Below are 18,904 nucleotides of genomic sequence, written 5' to 3' on the forward strand. Positions count from 1 at the left end.
AGGATAAATAATATGGGAGGGTCCTTTAACTTTCTGCACACTTCACTGTGCTGTGGATTTAACACTAAATGTATAACTCTGCCATTTTTGCCTAGCTATCTACAGTATACTCAATAACCCAAAACGAAAAGTGACAACACATACTCAGAAAGGTTTAAAATTTTATTTAAAAAAATCAAATCTAAACAACTGACTTTCACTCTGGTTATTGTGCAGAAATCACATTAACAGAAGCATCAAATACATTCTAATGTCTTCTGGTGAAGGAACTGGCATAGTGCTTACATGGTTATATAAAAGCACACACTTTGACACCACTGACGACTCTGTTGTGTTACCCAGTGTAAAGTTGGGCCAATACTGACTAGAACTGCAGCACAAGTGCCTTTCACATCTATCAATCATATACTGCCTTTCACAACTGCTAATCATATAGTACCTTCCTACAGAATTGTATGTATCTAAATATTATATAGCACCTTTAAAAAATACCTACAATATACTGTGTTTCACGCTTACCTGCTATATAGCCTCTCCTTCATCTGGATATCAAACATTACCTTTCAAATTCATCTCTGTCTCAACCAACTGCATCTCAAATGTTAGAAATTGCCTTGAAAAAGGCATCAGCCAAAAAATAAAAATAATATAGTACCTTTCACAACTTTCTTTAGTATAGACTCACATCTGTCTGTCTGTTACACAGTGCTTTTCATGTCTACCTGTTATATTGTCCCTTTTCAAATGTGTATATTATGGGGTGCTTTTCATATCTTATCAACTACAGTAATCCCTCCTCCATCGCGGGGGTTGCGTTCCAGAGCCACCCGCGAAATAAGAAAATCCGCGAAGTAGAAACCATATGTTTATATGGTTATTTTTATATTGTCATGCTTGGGTCACAGATTTGCGCAGAAACACAGGAGGTTGTAGAGAGACAGGAACGTTATTCAAACACTGCAAACAAACATTTGTCTCTTTTTCAAAAGTTTAAACTGTGCTCCATGACAAGACAGAGATGACAGTTCAGTCTCACAATTAAAAGAATGCAAACATATCTTCCTCTTCAAAGGAAACAGAGAGGAAAGCAAACAAATCAATAGGGCTGTTTGGCTTAAGTATGCGAAGCACCGCCGGTACAAAGCTGTTGAAGGCGGCAGCTCACACCCCCTCCGTCAGGAGCAGAGAGAGAGAGAGAGAAACAAAGTCAAAAATCAATACGTGCCCTTTGAGCTTTTAAGTATGCGAAGCACCGTGCAGCATACTTAAAAGCTGCACACAGAAGGTAGCAACGTGAAGATAATCTTTCAGCATTTTTAGACGAGCGTCAGTATCGTCTAGGTGTGCGAACAGCCACCCTGCTCACACCCCCTACGTCAGGATCACAGATAGTCAGCGCAAGAGAGAGAAAGAAAAGTAAGTTGGGTAGCTTCTCAGCCATCTGCCAATAGCATCCCTTGTATGAAATCAACTGGGCAAACCAACTGAGGAAGCATGTACCAGAAATTAAAAGACCCATTGTCCTCAGAAATCCGCGAACCAGCAAAAAATCCGCGATATATATTTAAATATGCTTACATATAAAATCCGCAATAGAGTGAAGCCGCGAAAGGCAAAGCGCGATATAGCGAGGGATCACTGTATACAGAGACTTTATACAGTTAGGTCCATAAATATTTGGACAGAGACAACTTTTTTCTAATTTTGGCTCTGTACATTACCACAATGAATTTTAAATGAAACAACTCAGATGCAGTTGAAGTGCAGACTTTCAGCTTTAATCCAGTGGGGTGAACAAAACGATTGCATAAAAATGTGAGGCAACTAAAGCATTTTTTGAACACAATCCCTTCATTTCAGGGGCTCAAAAGTAATTGGACAATTGACTCAAAGGCTATTTCATGGGCAGGTGTGGGCAAGTCCGTCACTATGTCATTATCAATTAAGCAGATAAAAGGTCTGGAGTTGATTTGAGGTGTGGTGCTTGCATGTGGAAGATTTTGCTGTGAACAGACAACATGCGGTCAAAGGAGCTCTCCATGCAGGTGAAAGAAGCCATCCTTAAGCTGCGAAAACCAAAAAAACCCATCCGAGAAATTGCTACAATATTATGAGTGGCAAAATCTACAGTTTGGTACATCCTGAGAAAGAAGGCAAGCACTGGTGAACTCAGCAATGCAAAAAGACCTGGACATCCACGGAAGACAACAGTGGTGGATGACTGCAGAATCATTTCCATGGTGAAGACAAACCCCTTCACAACGGCCAACCAAGTGAACAACACTCTACAGGGGGTAGGTAGGCGTATAGATATCCAAGTCTACCATAAAGAGAAGACTACATGAAAGTAAATACAGAGGGTGCACTGCAAGGTGCAAGCCACACATAAGCCTCAAGAATAGAAAGGTTAGATTGGACTTTGCTAAAGAACATCTAAAAAAGCCAGCATAGTTCTGGAAAAACATTCTTTGGAAAGATAAAACCAAGATCAACCTCTATCAGAATGATGGCAAGAAAAAAGTATGGAGACGGCGTGGAACAGCTCATTATCCAAAGCATACCACATCATCTGTAAAACACGGTGGAGGCAGTGTGATGGCTAGTGCAACACATGCAGGCTAGTGTTTATTGATGATGTGACACAGGACAGAAGCAGCCGAATGAATTCTGAGGCGTTCAGAGACATACTGTCTGCTCAAATCCAGCTAAATGTAGTCAAATTGATTGGGCGGCGTTTCATGATACAGATGGACAATGACCCAAAACATATAGCCAAAGCAACCCAGGTGTTTATTAAAGCAAAGAATTGGAAAATTCTTGAATGGCCAAGTCAGTCATCTGATCTTAACCCAATTGAGCAGGCATTTCACTTGTTGAAGACTAAACTTCAGACAGAAAGGCCCACAAACAAACAGCAACTGAAAGCCGCTGCAGTAAAGGCCTGGCAGAGCATTAAAAAGGAGGAAACCCAGCATCTGGTGATGTCCAGGAGTTCAAGACTTCAGGCTGTCATTGCCAGCAAAGGGTTTTCAACCAAGTATTAGAAATGAACATTTGATTTCCAGTTATTTAATTTGTCCAATTACTTTTGAGCCCCTGAAATAAAGGGATTGTGTTAAAAAATATGCTTTAGTTGCCTCATATTTTAATGCAATCGTTTTGTTAACCCCACTGAATTAAAGCCGAAAGTCTGCACTTCAACTGCATCTGAGTTGTTTCATTTAAAATGCATTGTGGTAATGTACAGAACCAAAATTAGAAAAAAGTTGTCTCTGTCCAAATATTTATGGACCTAACTGAATCTCTCTCTTATATAGCACCTTACATATCTATTAATTATAGTAACTTTAAATCTATTTACTATATAATGCATTATATATTTACCAATTATACAGTGCCTTACATATATTATATAGTGCATTTCATCTATTGTGACATTCTATCTATTACATAGTGTCTTTACATGTATCATATAGTGCCTAGCTACATCCACCTATGTATATATTTATCTTAAAGTGAATTACATCTCTAAATATCCACCATGCAGCACCTCTCAATGATCTGTATGCCTATTACATTGTGCCTTGCATATTTCTTACTTATCTATCGGTCTTTTTTATAATGCCTTTCATCAATCACGTAGTGTCTCCTTCTATCTGTTTCTATATCCATTATATAGTGCATTACAGATGTATCTATCAATTATGTATTGCCTTTATATCTATCTAGCATATAGTACATCCCTACATTTATAGTATATGTCTATCTTACAGTGCCTTTCATCTATTATACAGTGATTGGCACATCTATTTATTCATTTTATATTACCTTACATCTATCACCAGTCAAATGTTTTAGAACACCTCAGTTTTTTCAGTTGTTATGGAAATGCACACAATGTAATATCTTAATGTTTCATGAAACCAAGGCAAAGAACAAATAAACAATGGCAAATAAAAAAATAAATCAAGGAATCATTAATCATTCAAATTTTTGATTCATCAGAGTAGCCACCTTTTGTTGATATACAGTAACAGACAAGCACATACACAGCATTCTTTCTATAAGGGAAGTCAAAAACATTGTTGCAAAATTTCCCACAGATGTGTTGCACTTGTAGGATCCTTTCCTTTCTGTCCAGTTCATCCTAAACTACTGTAACTGAATGGGGTGTAAGACTTGAAACTGCACTGTGTGTACCTTCTTGTTCTTTTCTTTTAACAGAGTTCGGACATAGCCTAGAGGTATGTTTTGGGTCATTTGTCTTGCTGTAGGATGAACCTCTGACCTACTAGATGCAGACCAGAAAGTATTGCATGGTGATGCACAATGCCGTGGTAATGCTTTTGATTCAGAATGCCAGTCACTCTGTGGAAGTCACCAACTTGACCTCCAGCAAAACCACCTCAGACCATCACACTTCCTGCTCCATGTTTGACAGTTGGTGTCACACACTGAGGAACCATCCTTTCACCAACTCAACAGTGTACAAAAACCCTGCGTGATGAAACGAAGATTTCAAATTTGGATTCATTGGTCCATAAGATTTTCTTACAGTCTGCAGTAGTCCACAGACGGTATTTCAAGGCCCTATTGAGTCCTTTAAGGAATGGCTTTCTTCCTGCCATTCGCCCTGTCAAACCTGCAGCACAAAGTCTGTTCTTCACACTGACACTTGCTTTTTGTCAACCTACACTGTTAAGCTGTGCTTGAAGCTGCTGTGAAACTTGTCTTCTGATTAGCGTGTGACTTTGGCTCTGCCAGACCTCTTCCAATTTCCAATTGCCTTTGGATTGTGTAGACCACCATTGGACTCGCTGACACTTCCATTTAGAGAAATTGCAAAAAAAAAAAAAAAAAAATCGAAGGGCAACAATGCTCTCCCTCATTTCATTTGTTATGTCGTTTTCTTTCCATTATCACAGGAACTTTGAACAGTGTAATATGCCCCAAGTAGTACTTCAGAATGTTTTGTAACACAGTCTGTCCCAGTTCTGCTTTAGGACACACACAGGGTTTTTAAGTAATTAACAGCAGTTGGGGCACCTGTGCAAATTGTTTGCTTCAACTTGCAAGGCTACATTTACTTTAATTTATGAAGAACATTGGTAGGTCGTGACCTATTAGTTGTCCCTTGAAGAAGACCCATTTGTAATATTTTGAAATTTCTTTTTTTTCCAGTTTATGCTAACCTAAACTTGAAATTTAAGTCTCTTACAGTTTACTGCTTATCATTTTGCCATTTAAGGTCATTCGTTGCATTTCAACTGATTAAATGGGAAGAAAAACTAGAAAAACTAAGCTGTTCTAATAGTGTATATTTCATATAGTGCCTCCCTATATTTACTGTGTATCTATCTTATGGTGTTTTTTATCTATCTATAGATTACATTGTGTCTTACATACTGTATCTCTCCAACATATAGTGCCACCTTCTATCTCTCTGTATGCCTGTCTACCCACCCATCCTTCTTAAAGCCAATTCTAGAAGTCTTCCTACCAGTCCAACTAGACTGAGAGGTGGGGTATGCTGAATTGTGAGGTGTCAATCGGGATGAGCCTGGAATTACATTTGGCCATTCTGGGGATTCACAAGCACCAGATAACTGCTATGCTGGTAATTATAGCAGCCCACTACAACTGTGGCTGCTAACTTTCAAGGTGCTGTATGTCTCCCCACACTCTGCATTTGGTAGATGCCAAGATTTCTAAAGGCCAGATTAAGAATTTTAGCTCTCAGTGTGCTTTCTCTTTCAAGGAAGCAGTACGTTTGTTATCAGACTCAAAACCTAAAAGGGGGCAAAAAAAAGTCCATATTTCATTCCTGAGTGGAAAGACATAATTATATGAAGTGAATTGCATATTTCATACATTTTTCTCTGTTAAGATTGGGTTCACTGTAATTCTTTTTATTTGAGCCGACCTTGTTAACTGCTCATTTGCTTGTCATTTTATTCAGGTATGTTTCTTTCATTATATTTCGATGTAATTTACTCAATTGGCTGTTCTGTACGCACACAAGACAGATCCAGGCCGATGCTGCAGCTCTAACTCTCTTACTCGGCTCCTTTTTCATTAAGATATTAATAACAGTGTAAGTTTGTATGTGTAAGATTAGTAAAATGCACATGGGATGGAACATCAGTCTGAAGTGTACACCTCGAGTGTCCGATACAATTTCTATAAAGGAGTGTACCCCACACCCAGAATGACAACAAATGAAATGAAATATATTATAAACTTGCTTCATCTATATCAGGGTCATGGAGGGCTGCAGCCTGTCCCAGCAGCATGGGGCTCTGCACTGGGTGCCAGTCCATCATAAGGTGGACCCGCATTCATACTTCATACAGAGCCCATGTGCCTAACCAGTTTATTTCAAATTACTTAAACATGACAACAAGCTTCTCCAGCTTTTGCTGATAAACCCAAAATGAGTCCAATATAAATAAAAATAGTAACAAAAAATGTTTAAAATTAATTATTACAATAAGCAGTGGATCAACACTGAACAGCATGAACCCAGAATCCAACCTCCAACCTACGTCTTGTTGGTGTTCAGTCTGCACGTTCTCCCAGTGTCCCCATGGGTTTCCTCCTGAATCCCTAACTAGGTTAATTAGCAACTCTAAATTGGCCCCATGTGTGTGTGCCATCTATGATGGACAATCACTTTGTAATCATCCACTAATCCAATTTCTGAAACTTATTGTCTCATTATCACATCACAAAGAGTCAAAGTTTGTTGCAGTAACTACTCTTGAATGAAACCCTGGTTTATCATAGGGCACACACAATTAAAAGCCACCCACTCTTCTTATATTCTGCTCACAAAACCGCAAAAGACGGACCCCAATTAGTCCACAGAATTCAAATTAGTCCTGCCCTAAAACTCAAAATACGGATTCCAGCACACATACTCAAAAGTGTGATAAGAGAGCTAGAGTAAAAAAAACTAATCCTAAAAAGTATAGTATTGTTTCTTTTATATATATATATATATATATATATATATATATATATATATATATATACACACACACACACACACAATTATATATAATTGTGTGTGTATATATATATATTTTTTTTTTTTTAAATAAACAGTCAAAAACCATACTAATGAAACTTTTTTAAAAAAATCTAAAGAATCAAGACACAAAATTTTCAAATAGTGCTTCGTAAAAGGCAACCAAATAATAGAGCCAAACACCAAAACAAAAATAAATGAAAAGATAAATTACATTGAAGGTGGCAAAATTCAAAGCAAACTGAAAAGGAAGCTGAAGAACACGAGCAGGAGCTACTGACTCAGTGCTATGCTGAGGCATATCAGGCCATATAGAAAGAGCGGATTGTCTGGGGGCCCCATCTCCTTTGGCTCAATGTATAAAATGTAAGATTTCTAGGATTCTTATGGTCCTAAGTGCAGTGAATTCCTACTTAACAATCAAACAGTAGCACATCCCCACAATTACTGATGAACATAAATGAAAAGTGCTATAATATAGATAGTAAAGGTAAAATGCTACTTGCATGTGCTAATTAACATGCAACATGTCACCACTCTCAAACACTATAATTAGTGTTAAATACAAAAGATGCTATATAATAAATAGTAAAATAGGTAGATATGAAAGAAACCATATAACAAGTTATAGGCTCCTTCTTTTCACATGTACAGCAAACAGAGAAATTAGTAATAGTTGAAATAATGACTTTGTTAAATGGTGCGACTCAAACCACCTACAACTGAACACCAGCAAAACCAAGGAGCTGGTGGTGGATTTTAGGAGGCCTAAACCCCTCATAGACCCCGTGATCATCAAAGGTGACTGTGTGCAGATGGTGCAGACCTATAAATATCTTGGAGTGCAGCTGGATGATAAATTAGACTGGACTGCCAATACTGATGCGCTGTGCAAAAAAGGACAGAGCAGACTATATTTCCTTAGAAGGCTGACGTCCTTCAACATCTGCAATAAGATGCTGCAGATGTTCTATCAGACAGTTGTGGTGAGCGCCCTCTTCTACGCAGTGGTGTGCTGGGGAGGCAGCATTAAGAGGAAAGACGCCTCACGCCTGGAGAAACTGGTGAGGAAGGCAGGCTCTATTGTTGGCATGGAGCTGGACAGTTTAACATCTGTGGCAGAGCGAAGGGCGCTCAGCAGGCTCCTATCAATTGTGGAGAATCCACTGCATCCACTAAATAGTATCTCCAGACAGAAGAGCAGCTTCAGCGACAGACTGCTGTCACTGTCCTGCTCCACAGACAGATTGAGGAGATCGTTCCTCCCCCAAACTATGCGACTCTTCAATTCCACCCGGGGGGGTAAACGTTAACATTATACAAAGTTATTGTCTGTTTTTCACCTGCATTATTATCTTTCTTTAATTTAATATTATTTATTGTATCAGTATGCTGCTGCTGGAGAATGTGAATTTCCCATTGGGATTAATAAAGTATCTATCTATCTAATTAACATGCAACATGTCACCACTCTCCAATGCCATGTTTATCAATAAAAGTTTCCATATATTAAATATCAAGATAGGCAGATGTGAAAGTTGCTGTACAACAGGTTATATTGTCCATATTGTTATGTGTACAGAGTCCAGTCAAAAATATTGCTTGCTTGTGCTAATCAACATGCAACACATTACTGTTCTACCGCATCACATTTAACAATAAGTAAGATATCAAAGACACAATATATTAGATAGTAACATAGACAGATGTGGACGTTATAGGGTACTTCCTGTCACACAAACTAAGTACAGTAAAATTCTTACCAACACGTGCTAATCAACATGCAATGCATCACCACAATTAGTGCAAAATATAAAATTATATAAAACTAGGGGGCTCTGGCCCCTGCTCGCTTCGCTCGCCCACCCCCGGGTTTGGTTAACCAGATATGCAATTTAAAGAGATTGTTATTTAAGTTTACACTCAACCCTGCAAGACGCAGACAGCCAGCAAAGATGGTAGAGGTGGTGTTATGTGCTCATTATCGCCTGAGTGAGATAGTGGAATAAAGGTGGGCACCTTCAGTCCATGGGGTTGAGGGACCCGTAGTGACTGCATGGCCTCATCATCATCGTCATGCTGGCCTACTTCACATTGTAATAAAAAGGTTAATGGTGTTATCATCCCCTCAGCTCAATAAAGCTTAATTATGACTACTGACCTTTTATGTTGCCTACAGAGTGTTGTGAGAAAGTATTTGCCCCCTTTCCATGTATACACTGTTCTTGCAAATTTCCACAATAAATAGTCTCAAGTCCTTTAGACATCATGCAATATTAGAGAAAGAGAACCTGAATGAACACATATGTGTTCATAATATATATTTATGAACACTTTTATTGTCCAGCCTTCTCACTCACTGGTACAAGAAAACCACCACATATGATATACCATTCAGCACATCATAGTTATGTCAGATGTCCCCCATTTTTGGCCCTCCAGACCAAAATAAATCAATTTTAGGCCATTTTTGGACCATATGTTTTTGCAACAAAATTGCACCTTTATGATAAAGAGTAAACCAATAGGTATCTCCAGCAAAAATGATCAGAAGGATCCAAAGTTGTGTATGTCACATCAGCTGAGCCCAGGGATTCACCCCTTAATGGGTTAGGAGCAGTCAAAGTTTCTCCTTTGAATAAAATGGGGATTGGTAACATATGCATGTCAAGTGTTGTTTCATAATATTTTGAGGTTCTTGATCACAAATATGTAATTATTTGTGATATCCGATTCTTTGCAAGTCATCCTAGCCATCTAAAAGCCACTCCTAGAAGGTAAAAAATGTCAAATATTTAAACATAAGCATATGAGGTATCATTTCATATTATTTCAAGGTCAGTGATCCATCAGAGGATGAAAAATAGCAAATTTCTATTACAATCAAGAATATTTATATTTTAAATAGTTAAACTGAAGTACATATTTTAATATTTCAAATATTTCTACCTCATGAAGTAAATCTTTACATTTCTTATCAACACCCCAAAATTAGAGTGGCTTACGTTAATTCAGACTTTTCATTATTCAAGAAATAAAGTTAACCAACATCCCATCACCCACGTGTTACCTTAGTTCCCATACTTGGCTACAGCACATTTAAAGGTAATAATTTCAACTTAATCTTTGCTTTAATTCAGACTGGCAGGTTTTAGAGCATCAACAACTTGTTTCAGCCCCTCTATTGGGCAAAGGCTGAGAATTTGAGTAGGTCACTCCAAAACATCTGCATCACTTAACACAATAACATTCAGCTTCAGGTCACAGACAGATGAGCAGACATTCTCCTTAAGAATATTCTGATAAAAGTCCATCACTCATGGTTCCCTAGTAACGCAAGTCTTTCAAAGTTTTCCCACTTCCACACAGTTGCACCACCACGTTTTATTGCAGGTCTAACAGTTGCACTGTCAAACATCAGACATACTGGGACCAATGTGGTCTACTTTGGGCTTCGCTGCCCATAAAACATTATTTCATAAGAGCTGGAGGTCATTTTGTCAGGTAGGCAGGTCTTTTCCTCCAAACATTTCCCACTGTTCTACACGTCATCCGTTTGCAAATGAAGACTCTCACTGTGGTGTGTTGGAATCCCAGAGACTTAGAAATGCCCCGTCACCCTGTTCTTTGCCGATTTGGAAATTTCAACAACTTCTGTCCTAATCTTTTAACATTATTAAACATAAGTAAAATGACAAGCGAGAGGAAGCATTTGTTTTGCTAATAGCGAAGCTGTCCCCATCTCTCATTCAAATTCTTCTTAAAGATTCTCAAGGTTTCTGCTTCAATTTCATGTCTTGGTAGTGTGTTCCAGTGTCCCTGAACTCTCTGTACAAAGATGTGCTTCCTGGCTTCAGTCTTAAATGCATTTCCCCTTAATTTCCTCGAGTTCGTGATTCACCCTTAAGATGAAGGAATGTTGCTGGATCTATTTTATGAATGCCTTTGAGGATTTTACATTCTTGAATTGGGTCTCCATGCAGTCTCTTCTGCTCAAGACTAAACAGGTTTAATTTTTGAGTCAGCCTGAGCAGGATCTCTCTTCTGGGATGTCCTCCACTTCAGACTTGGTATTCTTCTAGAAACTTTGCAGTGATGACTTTGGTATGATGTTGAGGGTCAATATGTGGTGAGGTTTAGATTAACAGGACTGGCTGTGCTCAGCCAGCTGAGCTGTATTATGATTGAACTTTGTTGAACTGTTTGAGGGAGTAACTAAGGGGGTAATTACATTTTCACACTACATAACTTCACACTGGATAGGTTTATTACTCAAATATACTGTATTTAAGTTACTAATTTAAAAATGGTGTCCAAGGTTTACTCACGTTCCCTTTATCTGACATTTTGTCCAAAGATCTGAAGCCAATCATTGTGACAAAACAGAGGATATGAGGAAGGGGGCAAATATCTTTTCATGGTATTTTCAACTCCTGTGTTGATACATCTCAATAATGGCAATCATTTCTTTGATGCATTAAAGTAATTATACATGAGGGAGGCCCAATTTATTTTTTATACTAGGGTTCATCCTTTTCTATTTATGCCACTGGAGCGATAAGGCACCATGTTTAGGCATTCTTTTGCCTTGAACCCAGTACTTCCAGAAGAGGCTTTTGTTGCCCACGACCCTGAACTGGAATGAGACTACAAGACTAAATTAATGGTAACACCTAGCTGCTCCGGCCTTAAACCCATGGAGCTGGAGACACCTGTGCATATGTGCTACACAATAAAATGTAAACATCAAAAGTTTCCTGAAAATTCCAGAACTCTTCTGAAAATCAGCATCCCCCCCTCTCATTACCAAATGTGATTCATAATCTCACAGAATTTGCATCCCATTTTTTCTTTGTGCCCTCCCCACCATAACCTATTGTCTTTGGGGGAGGAGCGAAACCTTTCGAGTTATCAAAAATTTTGATCTCCGGTTTTCAATGGATCTCGACATTTTAGGGTGCCCAATTCCAAAAACATCAATATCTCAATTAGGCTAGTGTGTGTGTGTGTGTGTGCGTGTGCGTGTGTCAGAGGATGGTGTAGAGCTAAAATCGGCTGGACGGAAAAATACCAAACTCGAAACTTAAGCCTGTTATGAGATGATGATGTGCTGATTAATTTTTGAGACAAATCATGCAAGAGAAAGAGGCACTCTAGAGGAACCCTCAAATACCGTAATTCTGCAATTAGTTATGAATTCTTCTCGTCAATTGCTATTGTAATGACCTATTTTATGATCAGAAAGATTAGCATCAGAGCAGTAAATAATTACTGAAATGTTATCAAATAGCTCGGGTAACTTGGTTTCTCGGGCGCAAAGCCTACTGATGTTCACACCCAAATTGTTGTGATGTTGAACAAAAGAAAAAAAAATAATCACTGATTTTTTTTTTTTTTTCCCAAAAAGCATAACCCCCACCTCCTGTATTGGTTTCACGCCCCTCCACTGAAATCAATGCAGTGAGTTGCTTTTAAATAAATAGCTATGCTTTTAATTTTACTGGAACCTTTCCACACCAAAAATCAATTTTACAAACCTGGGATGTTTAACACTGGATGTTTTTAAAAGTAAAAGAGGCCTACCATTTATAGCACAAAGCTGCTAGTCAGCCATTCTTCCTCACATCTAATGGTTTTTGAATTCATCCAGCTTAGCTAAACTTCCATATGAGCACCCTGTGCTTAAAAAGCCTTGACAAAGCCACTCATAGGTAGCTGATTAGACTGTTGCAACCAATGCAAGGAAGCCATACAAGGGGTAGCTGTGAAGTAACAGAGCTTTATGCGTATGGAGGAATATTTTGGAAAAAATGAAATAAATATGCAAATAAAAAAAATGTATTAGACAGATCATCACACCTATATCATCTTATTGGGTATTGCATTACAAAACAATGGGCATTAATATGAAGCTGGCACCTCCTTTGCAACCATAACAGCCTCCACTCTTCTGTCCATAAGACACTGGAGAAAGTTTGTGAGAATCCATGCCCATTAAGCCAAAATAAGCATTTATGTCAGGGATGGATGGATGGATGGATGGATGGATAGATGGATAGATAGATAGATAGATAGATAGATAGACAAGGGCACAGTCATGCTGGAACACAAAAGGTCTTTCAACGAACTGTTGTCTAAAATGTCTACTGTAATATTAACAGTACCCTTCACCTGGAGCCAAGGGACTTAGCCCAAACTTTTCCATTGTTCCTCATCTATCATACTTTACAGCAGGTATCAGCTTTGTCCATCAGACTACCAGTTACTGAACTTGATACATTACTCCAGAGAACATATGTGCAATGGTCCAATGACTGTGTGCTTTACACCGCTCCAGAAAACATCTTTCATTGTGTATAGTGATTTTTAAGCCTGGCCATGGAAATTCATTTTATGAAGACCCCAAGACACAGTTCTTGAGCCGATGTTACTTTCAGAGACAAAATGGAACTCTGTTGCTAGCAAGTGAAATTTTTATGTGCTTCAGTTGTTGTTGCTCCTCGGCGCTTCCACTTCTGTAAGTGCTACTGTTGAGTAGACTGGAAAGATCTAGCTGAACAAAAATATCTTGAACTGACGTGTGGCAAAGGTGATATCCTATGACAATGCCATGTTTAAAGTTAATTAACTCTTCAGTACATCCCAATGTTTATCAATGGAGATATCAATGGAGATTGCATGGCTATGTGCTGGATTTTATGTGCCTGTTAACAATGAAACACCTGAACTCGAGCATTTGGAGGAAGTCCACATACTTATGGCCATAGAGTGTAGATGGATGGATTGATAGAAAGTCACTATGATTGATAAGAGATAGACAGAATGTACTTTCATATCTGCCTAGCTATCTATTACATAGCACTTTTCATACCCATTTCTCTTTATTGTATAGTGCCTCATATCTATTTATTACATAATCCCCTAGCTAGCTATCTGTCTATTATAACACAACAACCATCCTTTTAAATACACTTAAGAATTACAAAAAAAGAAGAAAACGTCTGACTTGGCTACAGATAAGACAGCACTCACAGTGAGCCACTATAATGGCATATTGGTAGGTACAAAGGCCCTCAGAAGCGTTTCTTGACAAAATTCTGTTAAATAATTTATTAGATGAATGTCCTCAGTGTTAGTCTGGCACAGAGAGGATGGGCATAATTTTGGTCTTCATTTTCTCCTCCAGGGGTCCACAGTGCATCCCATAACTGAGCCTGCCTTTGTAATTAGTTTGTTGATCTGGTGGGCCTCTCTTGAAGTGATGCTACTGGCCCAGCACACCAATCTGGCCATCACAGAATTGCAGAGGATGTAAATGATGTCACTACACGCATTAAAGGAATGCAGTCTCCTAAGGAAAAAAATTTGGAGCTTAATGAAGGGCTAAAATCTGTGCCATTTTCTCCACCGAGAAATTCCTGTCCACATTTTCTCGCATTCATATCTGTGACAGACACATATGATAACAATTTTAAACATGTGTTCGGCTGGCTTTGTGGATCCTGCAGTTCATCGCCCAATTTCTCTATACTGCCATGCACTTCTGTGGTAGATAGGAGTGCAAAAAAATAATTTGCCCAGAATGACGACGTGAAGTGGCCACTTCAGTACAAGTGACCCCAATTTCATTATCAGGAGTCTGCATCTAAGTTGTCAGCTGTAAAGATGGCACTCGATTGGTGAAAATATTTATCCACTTTCCTGACAAGTCACCAATCAAAACACAGTACTTGCGCCCACCCTCTCAACTATGATGGGTGAAAGGGACAGTTTTTAATGAAAGGCATGTTTCAAATGCATGCAGTGTCATTGAAATAAATGAAGAAATACACAACAAAAACACTTATTTATGCTCATGTCACATTGTTATTATTTATTGACAATTTTAATTTTTTCTTTTTTAATGTCCAGAATACTTCCCCATACACATGTGCAGAATACAGATTTAGATTAAACGAGACTAAAAGCTCCCTGTATGTCAAACAGGGTGAGCATTCAAGCTTGACTAAGCGCGGGCCATCTTTGCAAGTTCTTGTTAAACTGAGTTCCTTTGTCCTGTTGCTGTCCCCCATCCCATTCCCTTGCTCAAACCCTAGATCTGTCAGGATCCACCACTCCAGTGGTCATCTGTGAATAATAATGGAGGGCTGCTGAAGGCACGACAACAGGACTGGCACTTTCGTCCCTCTCCCCTATGGTACCATGGCACAGCAGGGAGCAGCGCTGCAGAACTACAACACGGAGCTGGTCAAATGCTTTGAGGAGCTCTGCTCCAAGCGCGATGAGCTCAACATACAGATTGTGAAGCAAGAGAGAGAAAAGGTGAAGTTACAGAATGACATCCGCCTCCTGACAGAAAAGTTGTGCGTGGTTAATGAGAGCCTGGCATGTAAGTTGGCAGCCCGTAACGACTTCAACCGCACAATCACTGAGACAGAAGCGGCCTATATGAAGATACTGGAGAGCTCGCAGACCCTGCTGAACCTACTGAAGAAAGAGGCTGGAAACTTAAGGAAAAGTGCAGATCAGCGTGGCTACAGCAAAATGACTTCACACAAAGAATAGCCATCGGGTGCAATGGGAAACACCTACAATCATTGTGGGGCACACAGCCTGCCAACAAGGATGAGAAGCAAAGACCAGTAAAGACAGCTGACACATTTATCGCTCAAAGTGTGCCTGGGATTAGACCATGTGCAACTCAGGCGGGCTTTTACAAGATGACGCGCCATCCAGTAAAGCACTTAGCTGCACCACAGACAAAATACCCAGACCAATGAAGACCTTGGGCCATCAAGATTGTGTGCAGTCTTCACAAGGTTTACCACAATTAAGGAGGACTCAATAAGACAAGCCAAACGCTTCATGTCAACCATGCCATTACCACATGGCTTTAAGACAAGGGAGAAAAGACATCTTCAAGATGGGCCTCCATATAAACCCATAAGTTAAAAGGCCTGACTTTAGGCAACAAAACTGTTCTGTTTAAATCTACCAGAAATAATAATAATAAAAAAAAAGTTCTAATTTTACTTTGCAGATAATTATTTATGGACAAGCTCTGCCACCATCACATTAAACTGTTACCACATCCATAAAACATGAAGTACAAACAATACCGGAAAAACATCAGCACCATGAAATGACCAGTGATGTACAACACCAGGCTTATGACACAGAGGAGACAAACAGATCTGGAGGGTGATATATACTAGACAGATAGATACGAAAGACATTATGTACTAGATCGACAGAGACACAGACAGGCCAATCTGACAGGCACTACGTAAGAGAATGAAAGGCACTACATGATTCATAGATAGATATGAAAGAAAATATATAATAGATATGAAAGACACTCTATAATAAATACATGAATATGAAAGGCATCATATAATAGATATGAAAATGTTATAGTGATATACAGACTGAAAGGCACTTTATAAGAGAGAGCCCTTTACTTATGAAAGGCACAATAGACAAATACTAAAAGCACTATAAACAACTGTAACTGTAATACTGCAGACCTCTCAGATAAACAAGACACTTTTTTTTTTTTGTTCTTTATTTCGTCTTATACGATTTCTAGTATTAGAAATTTGTTAGTTTTCGCATTCCCCTTGGGGTCAGAGCGCAGGGTCAACCATTGTACAGCGCCCCTGGAGCAATTACAGGTTAAGGGTCTTGCTCAAGGGCCCAGCAGAGTAGGATCTCTTTTGGCAGTGACGGGGATTGGAACCGGCAACCTTCAGGACACCAGCGCAGATCCTTAGCCTCAGAACCACCACTCCACCCCATAAGGCAATACAAAATAAATCTCCAGAGAGATATATATCTATATATATCTATATCTATCTCTATCTCTATATATATATTATATATATACTATACTATACTAATTAATAAAAGGCAAAGCCCTCACTGACTCACTGACTGACTCATCACTAATTCTGCAACTTCCCGTGTAGGTGGAAGGCTGAAATTTGGCAGGCTGATTCCTTACAGCTTACTTACAAAAGTTAGGCAGGTTTCATTTCGAAATTCAACGCGTAATGGTCATAACTGGAACCTCTTTTTTCACAATATACTGTAATGGACGGCAGCTCGATGGCCGTGGGAGGAGGAGTTGAGTGTCACGTCATCACGCCTCCCACGTAATCACGTGAAAAGACTGTGAACGCAGTAGGGAGAAATGAAGGAGAAGCCGCAAACAGCGAAGAACAAAAAATTCATTAAACAATTGAGAAGGGAGCAAAACAATAAGAAGCGAGCGAGTGAAGCATACAAGCATCTTCATAAGGGAAAAAAGCACGGTGTAAAATTTAAGTTTAAATTAAGTTTATAGAAACGCTCCCGCTGCGGATTGCAATAACATATTCGCGAGATAAAAGTTTAATGAGAAGACACGAGGTATAAACGAACCACACGCCGTAGCGCAACGTTAGGGGCTTCAGCTCTGGCGCTGACGTTCGAGATTCGATTCCCGAGAGGGGATGCAATGAGTGTGTACGCATGAAGAGCACAGAATTAGGGCGAAACACGTGACGCGTACTCTTTGCATAATTTGAAAGTAAACAATTTCAACCATTCTATGATCTGCTTCTTGCAACTGAAAGACGGCACATGGCGGATGTTAGCCAACTTGCTGACCGCAACGTTAGGGGCTTCAACTCTGGCGCTGACGATAGAGATTCGATTCCCGAGAGGGGATGCAGTGAGTGTGTACGCCTGATGAGCCCAGAATTAGGGAGAAACACGTGTCGCATACTCTTTGCATTATTTGAAAGTAAACTATTAAAACCATTCTATGATCTGCTTCTGGGAACAGAAAGAGGGCACGTGGCGGACATAAGGCGACTTGCTGACAAACCACAAGCGTGACCTGGCAGGTAACCACCCATACAATCAGATTGTGATTCAGAAAACGAATGCCATGAATGTAATTACCACGATCTACATACTGTCAAATAAACGACACACACGCCGTAGCGCGACAGCTGTGAAAAGGGAGGTTCACAAAAAAACAGATCCTTAACAAATTGTTATTGGTATATTTTCGATCCGTTTAAAAAGGTTTTCTTTTCTTCTTAATAAAAAATTAAAGGCAGTACTTCGCCGCAACGAAGCACGAGAATTTGGCTATATATATCTGCTTCTCGCAATTAAAAGAGGGCACGTAGCGGATGTTAGACGACTTGATGACCAAGCATAAGCATTACCTGCCAGGTAACCACCCATACAATCAGATTGTGATTCAGACTAGGAATGCAATGAATGTAATTACCCCGATCTACATACAAGGCGAAAGTCTTGCAACATTCAAAGATGATGGTTTGGGATAAGTACACCATGAAACATAAAAGAGCTTATGAAGCCTTGAACCAAAAAAAGTAAGATCTCAGAGATCGTAAAAAAAAAAAAAAAAAAGAGGAGGTAATGTCATTTTACTCGCTGTAGATTTTAGTCAAACATTACCAGTTATTCCACGAGGGAGACCAGCAGATGAACTCAACGCGTGCTTAAAATCCATGCTTCTCCCACGCTCGGTTATATGTCGCGTGTTCTCGGGTAGGTACACCAAAAAATGTATACATTTAAGCATGTAATGGGCAAACAAAAAATGAAGTATACCCGAAGGCACTGCAGTAGTACTCAATGTAACTTTACTTCTTAAATGTTAATGTTTTACTGTTTAATAATTTATACGCTTCTTATATGTTGTTCAAATTCTTTTATCAAAATACCAGTGACAGCGCAATGCACGATAACATGGAGTGAATACACCATACGCATCCGCCCACGGCCGCCCTGGTGTGCGCATATAGGAGTTGATTCTACAATAAAATAAAATAAAGATAAAAAGAGTAATACAAT

The 18,904-nt window shown here is 39.1% G+C and overlaps 2 protein-coding genes across 5 annotated transcripts in view; one reads left to right on the top strand and one right to left on the bottom strand.

The window, feature by feature from the left end:
• LOC114666379 (neuronal PAS domain-containing protein 3) overlaps positions 1 to 18,904 on the bottom strand; it is a 764,183-nt gene that overhangs the window by 642,091 nt on the left and 103,188 nt on the right. The window lies entirely within an intron of this gene.
• On the top strand, positions 15,233 to 15,595 carry LOC114666767 (microtubule nucleation factor SSNA1-like). The gene has a single exon (XM_051920012.1). The coding sequence runs from the start codon at positions 15,233 to 15,235 to the stop codon at positions 15,593 to 15,595; it is 363 nt and encodes a 120-aa protein (XP_051775972.1).

This window comes from Erpetoichthys calabaricus, chromosome 16, assembly GCF_900747795.2.
Source record: "Erpetoichthys calabaricus chromosome 16, fErpCal1.3, whole genome shotgun sequence".
Classification (NCBI taxonomy): Eukaryota; Metazoa; Chordata; class Cladistia; order Polypteriformes; family Polypteridae; genus Erpetoichthys; species Erpetoichthys calabaricus.

Bases quoted from the DNA above. Each gene is read 5' to 3' on its own strand.
- LOC114666767 (XM_051920012.1), top strand. From the start codon at position 15,233: ATGGCACAGCAGGGAGCAGCGCTGCAGAACTACAACACGGAGCTGGTC.